Source organism: Aythya ferina (assembly GCF_964211825.1).
Source record: "Aythya ferina genome assembly, chromosome: 7".
Classification (NCBI taxonomy): Eukaryota; Metazoa; Chordata; class Aves; order Anseriformes; family Anatidae; genus Aythya; species Aythya ferina.
In genome coordinates this window covers 36,343,027-36,357,307 of record NC_140302.1, presented here as the reverse complement: position 1 = coordinate 36,357,307, position 14,281 = coordinate 36,343,027, and the positions used below count along the sequence as shown (strand labels likewise).

Below are 14,281 nucleotides of genomic sequence, written 5' to 3'. Positions count from 1 at the left end.
AATAACCTGCTTCTCATAGGGCATTGCTCATCTTTTTTTCTGTTGGTGTAGTTGTATGCTGGTTTGATTTCTGTTCATTCACAGAAATGATTGCTTTCAAAGTAGCCAAATAAGTTGCAAAGAAATCTTGTATTAATACCTGAGAAAGCTCAAGTCTTCCTGGATAGATCTTTTCCTAAAAACTCCAGCTAAATTTTATTATAGCTGAAGGTAAAAAATAAAAAAAAATAAGTCCATTTGTATTTAAAATTAACTAAACTATGGATTAATCCTCACAATCATAAAACTGGAAGTAGGCATGCAGACAGGGATAAGACAAAATTCAGTGCATCCATGCCCCCAGGCACAAGTACTCAACACTCTCTGAATGTGAAGTCATTTATGAAGTCCTTTACAACATGCAGTCAAAGAGGTTAATTGAAAAATTTCTTAATGTCATTATGAAAGAACTAGATTAACCCAAGTTAATTCACTTTATTGTTCAAAATAAAGAGGAATAAGCATTGAACTCACTTGCAAATTTGGGGCATGAATTAGGGGTGAGATGTTGTCTTTAAGGACTCTGCCAGTTTAATTAAGATATGGAAAATTACTTATTGTTCTTCACCACTAAAGTGCTAGGAATTAACAGCCAAATGTGATGCCTGTGCCTTTCATATCTCTACCATGTGTTTGTTTGTTTAATACCCATAAGACTACATCATTAAACCTCAAGCACTGATTTCACTAATTCAGCACTAGAGCTACATACTACAGCAGCAAACACCTTTTCTAGTCAATCATAATTGAACAGCTGGATTTAAAATGCAATATTATTTTTAGGTTGGTATCTAACTTTGACTTCAAACCACAAACAGTGTTTTCCTCCAAAACAAAATACCTTCCTATCTTTGTAATACATCCTCTAAATATAGCAATAGCACCAGGATAGTGTGTGATATATTTTCCCCACTTTATTACTTCCTCATAATTATAGATGCCACTGTGAATTGTTAACATTATCGTACTTCTCTTTTTTTTTTTCTTCCTTGGAGCAATGGCTTCATTTAGTGAAACATAACAGAGTTTGTTTGTTTTTCTTTAGGAAGTATTACTTAAGAGGGCAGCAGACCTTGTTGAAGCCCTATATGGGATGCCCCATAACAACCAGGTGGGTTACAAGTGCACTTCTTGTATACATGCTTACATATGTAAATCAATACCTGCTATTTGCAAAGCTGGCAAAGCATCAACACATTCTTTCTGTACACTGTGTGGTTTTGCCAGCCACCTTGAGGGCAGTCTGATGTGATGCAATGCTCTAAGGGAAATGCTTCATCTTCCCATTCTCTTCTCACCGCTAGTTTGCCTATCAGAAATGACAATTAAGTGTAAGGCGCCAAAAGCATAAGCAATCATTAAGGCAAGAGAATAACCTTGAACTCAGTCCAAAATATACAGTGACTAATGGGAAGTCCTACATAAATCTGCTAAACAGAGCGAACAAAACATACTGCATTTTGCAAACTGCTGGAAATGCATCTAGTGCACTGGACGAAGCAAATATGTGTTTACAATTTTCACATGGCTTACTACCCTAACCAATTTTATGTTCATTTCTTTATCTCTTCATATGTACTGTGTTGATGTGAGATTATATAGCACTTCAGACCAGAGGAGGGAAAACAAAGTTCATTTGACAAATAGCAAACAAACAAATAGCAAAATTCACATGCTTACTATAACTTCACATGAATCTCTTTTATGGATTTTAACATTATTAGAACTTTGAACATTTGCACAAATAAGTTTCCTAGTTGTTAGTAATTATTTTATATCTTTATAGGAAATAATCCTGAAACGAGCAGCTGACATTGCTGAAGCGTTATACAGCGTGCCACGCAATCACAACCAGATTCCTACTCTAGCCAACACTCCTGCTCATACTGGCATGATGGGAGTGAACTCATTTAGCAGCCAGCTAGCAGTTAATGTTTCAGAAACATCACAAGCTAACGACCAAGGTATGTGGGTTTTCAAGAGTTAATCCTTCTTGTTGTTGGCTACGTTTGGACAGTGCCTATTAATATTAGCTAATGTCACCACTGTGTTCTACCTCTTTTTCTCCCCGTAGTCATATGTCTGATCATGTAATGAAATGCTGTCTTTAACTTTCTCATAATACTTAATTCTTCCTGTTCTTTAGTTTACTGTTATAAAGCATCTCTGGTGGAAAAAGAAATTGGCAAAGTGTAGAAAGCTCTTTATTATTCACAGTAAATATACAATGTGTTTGTTTATTATAAAATAATTATGTCTAGTTATTTCCACCTGTTTTTTTTTGAGTATTTACACAGATAAAACTAATTTTATGTCTGTGATTTTAAAGTATTTTGTTTTTAAGCATGTATGACATATATGTTACTAATAAAAGAAATAGTTGATGTAATTTACATTTTGTAATTGAAAATGCATGTAGCATATTGCATTTAAAATTAATTTTGATACTAATGAAAGGAGTGAAACCAGATTATTAGATATGTTCAAAACCATATTTTTTTTGCTTGCAACATAATTATTAAATTGATTGCTCAGATAGAAACAAATTGTTGTTTAAAATCCTGATTCTGCTATCTTTCCTCTTATAAGAGATTGTCTTTTAATGCATTTCCAAGCTAATAAGCCTTATAAAATTCTGTACTTGATCTTGAATTAGTTTTCACTGATGACTACACCTTATGAAAGTACCAGCTTATTGTTAGTATAAAAATACCAATCATAAAATGAAAACCCCAAAACAGCCTTTTAAAGTAAATCACTGCAACAACAACAAAAAAAATTTCTTGCCAGCTATGGCATATGAAGGTCTGGAGAGGCTGAAAGTTCATTCAGTGTGTTGGTACCAGGCAGGAATCAAGCCTGTTGATAATTGCTACTAAAGACAAATGTGAAGCAAACTGACACAGCTGGATTGAAGAGAGCTTTTGTTGGCTGTCTATGCTAAGAGGAGAGACAACATAGAGTGCTCGCAGATGATTTAAGTAGGGTTGGCGTGATAAGGTTATCTCAAACTGCAAGAGTTGATAGGGCAGTAACAGACAACTTAGAGCAAAGCTGTGCAATCAATTAAAACTGTGTAATATATGATGCATGAGGAAACCCCCCAGCCCTAAGTTTATATTATAAAATAACATTATTTTTTTGGGGTGGGGGGGTTTCTAACACAGTAGGTTACAGTCGCAACACAAGCAGTGTTTCCCCGCGAGGATATGTTCCGAGCAGTACTCCTCAGCAGTCCAATTACAACACAGTCAGCAATAGCATGAATGGATATGGCAATGCCGGCATGCCCAATCTAGGTGTACCAGGTTCCCCTGGATTTCTTAATGGCTCCTCAGCTAACTCTCCTTATGGCAGTAAGTGTCTATTTTTGGTAACACATCATCATATAGATTCATATTTACTACAAAATCAAATACTTGCATTGTTTTGATTTTCTATATTGTGAGCTACTGGATAAAAGGAGGGGTGACTCTGGAGGCTGGACGTAAAAATGAATATAATAAATTGATCTGTTTGTGCCATAATACAATCTCAGATAGAAAAAAAAAATTGGACTGCACAATTTGTAACAAAAGTCCAACACAAAAGAGTTTGCCTGTTATCCAGAGAGTGGCCAAGCCAAGGCATTTCATTTCTTTTTTTTTTTTTTCTTTTTTTTTTTCCTTTTTTAAAAAATATATATTTATATATATATATATATTTTAAGAGGCAAGGCCCTATCACTCTCTTTTTCCATGTTTGCCGTGAAAACCTCAATCTGAGTCCTGATTATTTTTGCTTTATTGCAGTAGTGCCGTCAAGCCCTACCATGGCAGCCTCTTCGGTCACCCTCCCTTCAAACTGTAGCAGTACACACGGCATTTTCTCATTCTCACCTGCCAATGTCATCTCTGCAGTGAAACAAAAGAGCGCCTTTGCTCCTGTTGTCAGGCCCCAAGCCTCTCCTCCACCATCTTGCACCAGTGCAAATGGAAATGGACTTCAAGGTGAGCTGGATCTCTCTCAATTTTCTGTGTATTGCTTTTTGGTGCATACACTAAACTCTTGATCATTTATGTTAGAGAAAGGTACCTTACTATATTTTTAAGTTTCTGGTGCTCTCATAGGGATGTGAAAGGAGAAGAAGTAGAATAGTACAAAATGATATGCTAAGACTTAAAAAAAATCTGAGGTCAATTTTAATACTCACATTAGAGAAAACAACAGTTGTTTTGGCATTTTCCCCTAAGATTTTGTGCATTAAATATTACATTAAGAATGTATCCCTGAATGCTTCTTAGGGGTTCTGCCTACTTCCTGTGTTTCCTTATACATTTTTTTTTTTTTAATACAGTTTTATGGATGTTTGGAAACATCAACATTCCAGCATAGTGTGGTGCTATTTCCTCATTGTACATGTGATGTGATAGTTATTGTAAAATACTGCAAATTAGTATAAATCAGGTCAAGTTCTTAGTGAGCTAACTACTGCTTACAGTGAGCTACTCTTGCACTAGCTAGCCACTAGTGCAGTGAGTTTACATGCTTGTGGTCCTAATGCACTCTCTTATTGTAGTGTTAAGCTAGTTACTCCCATAAGTGAATATCCAAATATTTTAATTAAGGGAGGCAATCTTTTTTTTTTTTTTTTTTTTTTAATACATATATATTTTAATCCATGTGAATTCATGCAGGTAGTATAACGAACAATTCACAGGTCAGTGGCAGAACTTACATGATCAGCTGCTGGTAGTGGGGCAGGAGGAATTATCAGACAATGTATGTTTTGTGTAGGAATATAAATATGAACAAATAAAGCTTCCTTTATGTGGCATATTTTAAAGTTGAGGAGATAGTATTGTCACATTTATTAGAATCATTGAAAAGGTTTGCTTGCCTGCATTTTGCAAAGAATGAACCAAGTTCTTCAGGGCAGTAAATTGCAGCACTTCAGATCAGAAAGAAAGCCACAAAGGGCTGTAGACACAGTTATCCTAGGGGTCGTGACTCCTCTTGACTTTCTTAGCTATGACAGGTAACACAATTTTATTTATTCTTAGAATTGCCATCATGATATCCATAATCTAATGACCACTCACAGAAAAAGAGATGGAGACATATATTTTGATTTGTCAAACTGCTTGCTAATTCTGGATACCTGTATTTTGTGGTGTCTAGTTTAGGGCACTTCAGAGAGACATAATCCCACAGAACTGCCCACCCATGAAAAACCCGGGCCATGCCAGACCAGTATCTCAAAACGGATGTCCCTGTAGTTTGTTATTAACTTCTTGGTCCAGAGAAGACAACATCTGAGAGCTTATTAAGCACTCAGGTCAATGAAGGGCTGAGGATCCAGCTACAAATCTTATTGTAGGGTAGATGTTAAGGAAAAGGATAATTAGATTAACAATTTATGTCATTGCATAAGTCTTTTTTGTTGAAGCTTTACTATGCTGCAATAAGTAGAAAACTATACCAGGTACAAGCAATACTCTTAGAGAAGATTATCCATTCATAAAATAATCCAGTTACCTACTCTCTTCTTTATGTAAAACCAACCAATGAAGCAAAACAAACTAAAAACCACACTAGTATAAAAATTAAAAACTGAAATAAATAATAAAATAAAATAAAATAAAATAAAATAAAATAAATAAAATAAAATAAAATAAAATAAAATAAAATAAAATAAATAAAATAAAATAAAATAAAATAAAATAAAATAAAATAAAATAAAATGTGCTAACACATGGCTTAGATTTGAGTCAGCTATTTTGTACATTCTATAGTAGTTATTTACATGTATACTCCCATTAACTAGTTGATATAGCTTTACTCTGAAAAGACCTAAATTAAAATTATATAAATTTCCATAATTTCAGTGCGTAAATAGAGGTTTTTCCATTAGTTATTCAAGGTTTCAGGTGCATATACAATCTCGATGATTGCAAAGTGGTATTGTCAGAAGAGCCCGAGCAGGCTAAATGCCCAGTTCCCAGCAGATATCGAGCACCTAATCTGTTTTGGCACCTCCAAACCACCCCAGTAATCATCCATCTTCATCCTCAGGTGCAAAATGCTCTTTGTGTAAAATCCTGGTAGACCACTTTGAATCCGCCAATGCTGATTTTGTTAAGCAGGTCAGGAATTCAGCTCTAACTCTGAGACCCAAGGCGCAGCTGCTCCCTGTGCTTGGGATGCTGCAACCCAAGCAGCAGACCTGGCACCATCCACGGAGAACTCCCTCCTGCAGGTGTTGCTAAAACTCTAAGGATTTCTGTTACATGCCCCAGAGACCTAAACTGTTGCATTATGGAGCTGTCCCTGCAACAGTGAGCATTCAGAGCTTCTAAAACATGAGGGTACTTAGACTTAGGGCTGTGCAGAAACTTCATTTTTTTAGTTCAACAGCCAAACTGAGAATGGATAGAAATGTTGATTTGAGGAAGAAAAATAAAACAGTCACGTTTTCCTTACCTAGCTGAGACAGTTAAACCAAATCTTTTTGTATTGAACAAAATGACACTGAGAGATAACAAGAATGTCTTTCTGGTCTGGTGATTACAGCACTGACTTCCAGGTTGTGGCAAAAACTTGAATTATTTATGCAAAGTAGCACTGCTCCAGCAGGGGAAACTATACCTCTCCTCACTCTATGGTACTAAACATTGTGATAGTTAGGGTACTCTAATCCATGGATTCAAGTCCTGTGGGCTGAGGAGAAAATCAAATCCTATCTGACACATGCTTGGGGAGTTCCTTCATCACCATCATTTTTCCAGTTAATTCAATCTGAGCTGATGGGAGGTTTCAGGATGTCAACACTTGCCCCAGCTGTCCTACAAACTGAGCCAGTGCCTCCACCCGAGGCAGCCAGAGCCCAGTAGCCAGACAGGCATGTCCTGGGGTGGACTGGTCTCATGCTTCCTTCATGAGGCCTCCTAAGGAAATGCCAGCCATACGAGGGACATTTATTTGCACTGCAATTTACCTGTATGGCTATTTAGGGGGGTTCTGCTTCCTTCTTCCTATTTTCTTAGCCATTTTTTTGACACTGAGCCCTCTGTAAAGTTTAATTACTTTCTCTCTGATCACTATACAAGAGGCTTGAGAGTTTTCTGATCATCACATCATGCTACATTTTCTGTGTTAAAATAAAACATGGAATTCAAGAGCTGCAGTGGTCCTCAAGCACCGAGCCTCACTGTACAGCTGGATGGGAAAGAGCTGAGCAGCAGCTGGGAAGCCTGCACCATGTCTGTTTGGTCAAGCCAAGACAGAAGCAAGAGCTCATGGTCACTAGTATTTGCTTCTAAGGTAAATCCTGTAGCTGATGGATCTGACTAGCAAAGGATGACATGCTCTTTTAACCTAGGGCAGGATATCCTCTCTGTCATTGCTCGTTACTTTCTCCCCACATAGGCTCTGTTCTGAAACAATTGCCCATTTTTTGCCTAGGTGATTTTTTAGGGAAGCCACGCTATAGCAAGACAGCAGCATGCGAACACAATTGGGCCATACAGCCTCCTATTATTCATATGAAACTTTGTAAGCACTGTGAACAGGCAGAGTCAAATGAGAATATGGCAAAACCCTACATGCAGTGGCCCTTCAGACAGGGGTAGTGCTTTCAAAGGGGACTTGGAGGTTTGTTGCAGCAGTTCTTGCTAAGTAAACCCCTTTGGGATTTGTCTGTGTGTGAAAATAATGCTGTTCTTGCTACACCCAAGATGGTGAAGAAGCAGGAGCAGAACTAGGAAACTTTTCCCTTCTCCCTGCCTCTTGAACCCAGCACACCAGGAGCAAGATTCTTGCTACCAACCAGCATTCCCCAAAACAGCCAGGGTGCATTGTAGGACTCACTGCCAAGGAGTGAATAAAGAGAGGTCTGTAACTGTCAAGGGGACTCATTTTTTATTTTTATGTGTTATTTATTTTATTTTTTCTAAAGACATCCAAGACAGAGGCTAAGAAAAAAAGAAAACGAATAAAAAAGAAGACAAACTGATGAAATCTAAGAGAACCCATCATGTAGGCAGTGCTAGCCAGTGCTAATGTGTAGTCTCCTTTGCTTCACTCATGATCTGTTCCTGCTTTGGCTGTGCAAACATGCATCCTCTGCCCACTGATCCTGTAATTAGGGTCAAAACTTGGAAACTGCAGCCTGCAGAGTGAGATGTCCCTCTCTCCGCTGCATGCAAGTATGACTCACTCCTGTAAGTCTGCAGCATAGAGCCTTTGGGCCTTATCCAAAAAACTACAATCTTGTTAACTTTGTATGACTTCCATTAGATAGCCTATGATCAGAAAGTTAAGTACTTGCACATTTTTTAAGAGCAGGATGCTATGCTATGGGTTCTTTAGGGCAGAGAGCTTTTTCCTGTTTAAAACAATGGACATATAAGACATAAAATAAAATTTTTAGCAAGAGAGTACTGGCTTGCAGTAAAGTTGGAAGTACAATATGTGTTCAGAATTCGGTTTTCAATTGTAATTTACTTTTTATAGATTGTGAAAGATATTGCACTCTGGTTAAGCTTTATGATTGTAATGCAGAGCTAAAGGTTCTTTATATTCCTTTAAAATTCCATCCTGCTTAATTTTCTGGTCTTCCCCCGGATGAAACTATTAAAAGTATTATTAAAAATCTAGCCACCCCATTTTTCTTTAGGAATGCATTTGGTATCAATTTGCACAGCAAGAAACACAGTGCAGAAATTCACAACTGTGAAATGTCACAACCAAAATAAATAGTGAAATAAATGTCTAGGGCACCAATTTTGCACCTCCTCCCTATTGTGCAACAGATGGAATTTGACAACTATAGCTGAATGGCTTGAATTAAAGATTTCAGACTTTGTTTTCCAGAAAAGTATGCAGCAGGCAACCTATGTTTTCACACACCAGAAGCCAATCATGAGATTTACAAAAACCATCTGATTAAAATGTATGGGGTATTTTTACCAGATAGTTACATGCTATTAATTAACATATTTCTCCACACAACATCTGTAGGAAAAATCTGGATTTTGTTTTCTGCTAAGTTATTCTTTGAAGGAAGAAATAGCTGGATCAGTGCTGCTCTTTTGCATTTTGCTTAGTGTGCTGGCACAGCATGCAGGCAGAGGCGGCCTCTGAGACACAATCTGTATGTGTCCCACCGTCACCTCAATGCAAACGAGATGACAGATCCTTGCTGAGCCTGAACTCAGAAGATAGGATGACAGCATATTTTGGGTTGTCCTGCACTGATCCTGATCCCTGGGGTGGCTGGTTGTTGTATTGTAATAAAGCAGCACCTCAAAGTAAGCTTTGGATGTGTGCTTTTGGTCATGAGCACCCAGGCTGAGCACCCTTCCCATCCTCCAGGCCAGGAGCCCTTCTGGTGAACACCATGGCCTCCTCCCCAACCCTGGGCAGGTCCCTCCAGGCTAGGGTCCATGTGCATGTCATCCCTGGGCAGGCAGGTCTCAGATGGTGACCTTCCCACCATCAGGATCTGCAGATTGCAGCCTTGTCCCCTGCTTCAGACATACTCTGTATGACCAAATCTCTCATTCCTGCCCGCCCTGGGGCCCAGTTTCACACTGACTGAAAACACAGCCAGAGCAGGAGCACTTGCAATTCTCAGGGCCTGGTGTTTGCCCAGGAGCTTTTTATCAGGACTATGGCATAGAAAAGCCAGAGGGGGAAGGAGAATTCAGCCTGTGAGTAGGTGGCTAAGCAGGGGAGTGCTCGGAGCTCGATGGTCCTTTGGCCTGGGCTGATGTAACATGGTGGACAGGAGGCTCAACAGAAATGTCACATGGAGACCGAGGGCTTTTGGTAGAAAGAGTCTGTCGATAGGTGCACTACTCACTCCTTTTTTCCAGTTTTGTGACTTCTGTCGCTGTTTAGGTTAAAGCATGCAGCAAAACTACAACTGGCTGCTATAGGGGATTCTGCTATGTAGGGAATGTGTATGTACACAAGTCTTCCAAACCATAAAGTTGTAACAGAGAATCTGAAATAAATTAATATTGTTGAAATTAATGAACTGAGAAATTGAAGTTCACATTACTACATGAACAAATTTATTAATATTTGTTGTACATAAATTAATGAGAAATGTCATTATGACAAAAATTAAACAACACTAACATTAAAGATGGTCTAAATTATGTTTCTACCAAGGAGTTAACTAGAAAAAAAGCAGGAGGTTTTGGCCTCTCAGTGTTTAACTGTTAAAAAAAAAAATGAGACGACTGTCCAGGGATATTAATCTCCTGCCTTTTTATAGCACTTGGTGTACAGATTTGAGAGCAGGTGTACATTACTTGGCTTTGATCTTAGAGAGTCCTTGACTCACTCGGCCCTGCTATTATGATAAAGCACAATTAGGAGAATGTCAAAATGGAGGTTTTGTGTTTAGGCGCCAGCTCTGGGGAAGGAAACTGAGGTTAGTGAGATTTCCACTGCCAGAGCTGGAGCAGCGCTGGGTCCTTGCCTGGCGGGTGAGCTGGCCTTGCCTGACATTACCAGAAGTGACCACGCTGTTCCTCGGCTGTCAGCATCGCCCGTCCCCAGGGAGTCTGGCCTGCGGTTTGCTATTAACAAACCGCTCCGAGGAACGGCACATGCGCGGGAGCAGGGATGCTTCCCACAAAAAGGTGTAAGGATCATTGGAAAAGTAAAGGAGCATGTCACCGGGAAAGCACTTTTGTGGTGTTTCTCTCCACTGTGTGATGCTGGATGCTGAACGATGGCATTGTGGGCTGTCATGTGCAGCCGTGCCAGGACGCACAAAGCCTTGTTCAAAACCTCCCGGTCTGACCCCCTGTGTGGGGCCGTGTTTGCTCCCGCATTGTGCTGAGCGTTGCTTTCGCTTTGAACCAGATGTGCCTTATTCTGCAAACATGACAATAACAGCTGGTTTCTCTCTTTTTCTTTTAGCTATGTCTGGGCTTGTAGTCCCGCCAATGTAAAGTCATTTTGTTTACCTACCGTAGCACCAAGCTTCAGAGGATGGGCTTAGGGGACAAGTTTAGTATATTAAGACATGCTGATGGAAACAGTGTCTTCAAACAGAATCAGCAACAAATCGAAATGCTACAAAAAAGACTTTGTTTAAAGATTTTATTTAAACTATTAAGAATCTACATGCAAACAACCTACTTCTTCATGAACAATTCCATTTTATTGACTGAATTTTTCTCATATTTTCACATTTCTCAGTCCTGGAGAATAAGGAAAAAGCGACGCCTATTTTGTATAAAGTTTCTGATTACGTCTTGGCTATGTCTAGTACTTGCTATGTGTTGGGAGAAACTTTGTGGATGCACCATTTTGATTATCATGAAACACTGATGAAAAATGCCTCCGAACATTTTTCTGTACTCATAACTAGATTCACAATGGTTGTGTATCTCTATAATGTGAAATATTTTTTTGTGGTGGAAAAAAGGGGGCCAAGGAGGTTATGAGCCATCAAACTGGAAAAAGGATGAATATATGATTAGAACAAAAAAACGGGGTGCGGGGGAGGGCGCGGGAGGGTTTATCATTGCTTAACTTCATCTTAATGAAATGGAACTTTGTAACTTATTGTAGTTAGAAATTGTACCTTTGATATTGAATTCTCTTGCCTTCAACAAGCACACTGACAGAGAAAAAATTGCTACTGTCTGTTGGTAAAAACCTATACTTCCACTGCTAGAGCTTCCTGTTAAGCAAGTGTGATCTGCAACATTTTTTCAACTTTTGCTAGCACTGTATACTATTGCATTCTTAGGCTACTGTGAAGTCTATGTTTCTTGTACCAGAAAATTGTCCTTTTGACTTCTAGATCCTTCTTCCCTAATGTGTTTTGTATGTGGTTATAAAATTGTAGACTTTTGTGATTTTGCCAAAGTTGTAGCTAAATATTTATACACTTGTCTTGAATTTTTTTCAGATCCACTTAAATATTTAGAAAAGCAAATTTTATTCCTTATGAAGCTTATAAGGAATAAAATAGTCTTACCCATTGCAACACTTTCTTTCACATAAACACTTGCAGTCACTAAGGGAATTTATTTTGTAACATATCAACTATAAATATTGTATTTATCTTTGAAATTTTGTATATTGCTTTTCATCATTTTTTTTCTTGTATGTATTGGTTTTTGTCATGGCCTGGTATTGTGATGCTGAGAATAGCATTAAGCCAAGAACAGTTGCCTTCATGTTTTTCTTTTAAATAAATTAGTGTCCGTACATTTCATTTGTACTTCATAAAGTTGCTATTATTTAGACTTTCCATCCTTTTTTTTTTATTATTTTTGAGGAAAAGTCAAATTCATTGTTTATTTTTATATTATTTTTAAGTTATCAGAACAAATAATTTTGAAAAAAAAGTTGTTTGTTGTATAGTCAAATCAAAATTGTGCCACATGGCTGTAATGAATACTAGTAGAAATATGTGCATGTGATACAGCCACAAAAAAAGAGGAATCTATTTTGTGGTTGCATTTCTTTATTTCTTTCTTTCTTTTTTTTTTTTTTTTTTTTTTTTTCTTCTTCTTTATTTCCTTTTGTTTGTTTGTTTGTTTGCTTTTTTTATTTTATTTTTATTTTTAAAGATTGTAAAAAGTCATTTTTAGCTGCCACCCATGACTTTGCCACATAGCTGAACTGTGTTTACTGGAAAAATTCAGAGGCCTAAAGTTTAAAATAAATTCACTTCTGATGTTTTAATTAAAATGTTTGCCACATTAACTTCTCTGATGCCTTAAAAGTGAACTTCTTTGAAGAACTTTTGTGCTGTTTTATCACAGGCTTACACCACAATTGTTAATCACTACTTCATTTGGATGATTTCTGGTGTAAAAAAAAAAAAGCACAAAACTGGTGTACAATTATATCACTCCTTTATGTGTCTATTTTCTGCTGCACTCTGCATACTCCTCAACCCTGCACTGTTTAAAAAAAGATAAAAGTTTCACATGAAATCAGGATCGTACATAATTTTTAAATGTTTGGGGTTTGTTTATTTAGTTATATCAGTTTTTTTATGGGACTTTTTGTAATAGACCCATAGATGACTGTACTTTTTAAACTGGAATGACCTCCGTAGTGTATTGTGGCTGTTAGTGCCAAATCCATAGTGAGAAATGTCGAGTTTTTTTTTTTACTTTGCACTAAATAGTTTGCAAATGCAGCACTGCAAAACATTTTGCAAACTGCAGCAGAATTAAAGTTTTAACCAAAAAGGAGGGATCTTTTTTTTTTTTCTTCTTCTTTTTCTTTTTTCTTTTTCTTTCTGGGCAAAAATGCACATTTTAGTAAAGTGTTTATTAAAGGGTTTAAAAGAATGATACAGTGTATCACAGCTGATAAATGCCTTGTGCATTTATTTTGTGATAACTAATAAGGCTTAGCTAAGTGGAAAAGCCTGAGAAGTCACTTTGGAACTGAATTGCCTCAGTTATATTTTGTCTAAGTAAGGTTTTGATCTAACGAAGAGGTCACGTGTACATGTTAAGAAAGTTTGCAAGTTTCTTCATAAATGCAACCTGTTTGTGTTTTAGATTACTTAGTCAATGCACTCATTGCTTCATTGTCTCCAAATTGAAAGCTTCACTAAATGGTAGATTTTACTGTTAAAGACCCTACAATAAGATTGTTTTATCTGTACATTTTTTCATATATTTAACTGTATAAAAAAATGTTCATTTTACACAATATTTAATTAAAGTATTTCTTGTCTGTGAATTTCATTTTTAGTAATTTTATCTGGTTTGATTATTAAAAAACTGACTAAAGACAAAACGAAAAAATGCAACACTGGGGGTTTCATTTCTAACTGTCAGCATTTGTAGTTATGTCTTGATTAAGAAAAAGTATAAACTGTGAAGTGGGTTTTCCATGAGAAAAGCCAGGATAGCCCAGGCAGCCCATGAGAAGACTGAGAAGAAAGCAACCTTCTGCAGGCCGGTGGTGACTTGGTGCTCAGCCTTGGTAAAGTATGTAACGAAAATTGTGTCCCAGAGACCCTTCTTGCAAAGGTACCAGTAGAGCATTTTTATTTTTCCTCCATTTTATTATGGCATGGTAAAGTTCTGTAAACAGGAAAAGTTCTTTTAAACATAGCACAGCCCAAATTTTCCATGCAGTGGTTTGACAATGAAGGTCAATCTGCTTGTCTTGTAAATGCTGATAAGAAAGCAAATGCTTTTGCTAATTATAATACTGAACACAAATATTTTGTCCCTTGGACTATAGCACATGCAATGCACAT

General features: G+C 37.4%; 1 protein-coding gene across 8 annotated transcripts in view; it reads left to right on the top strand.

Moving 5' to 3' along the window:
• The window catches only part of EBF3 (EBF transcription factor 3), a 116,660-nt gene extending 105,306 nt beyond the window's left edge, over positions 1-11,354 (top strand). For 4 of the 8 annotated variants that reach the window (XM_084524943.1, XM_084524939.1, XM_084524938.1 and 1 more), the window contains 5 exons: positions 1,085-1,150; positions 1,826-2,003; positions 3,207-3,395; positions 3,831-4,028; positions 10,957-11,354. In XM_084524943.1, the coding sequence (XP_084381069.1) occupies positions 1,085-1,150; positions 1,826-2,003; positions 3,207-3,395; positions 3,831-4,028; positions 10,957-10,988 (663 nt within the window). In that variant the 3' untranslated portion in view covers positions 10,989-11,354. The remainder of the gene's footprint in view (positions 1-1,084; positions 1,151-1,825; positions 2,004-3,206; positions 3,396-3,830; positions 4,029-10,956) is intronic. The other 4 variants (XM_084524941.1, XM_084524940.1, XM_084524944.1 and 1 more) reach the window with 2 other exon arrangements.
• Positions 11,355-14,281: the final 2,927 nt, after the last annotated feature.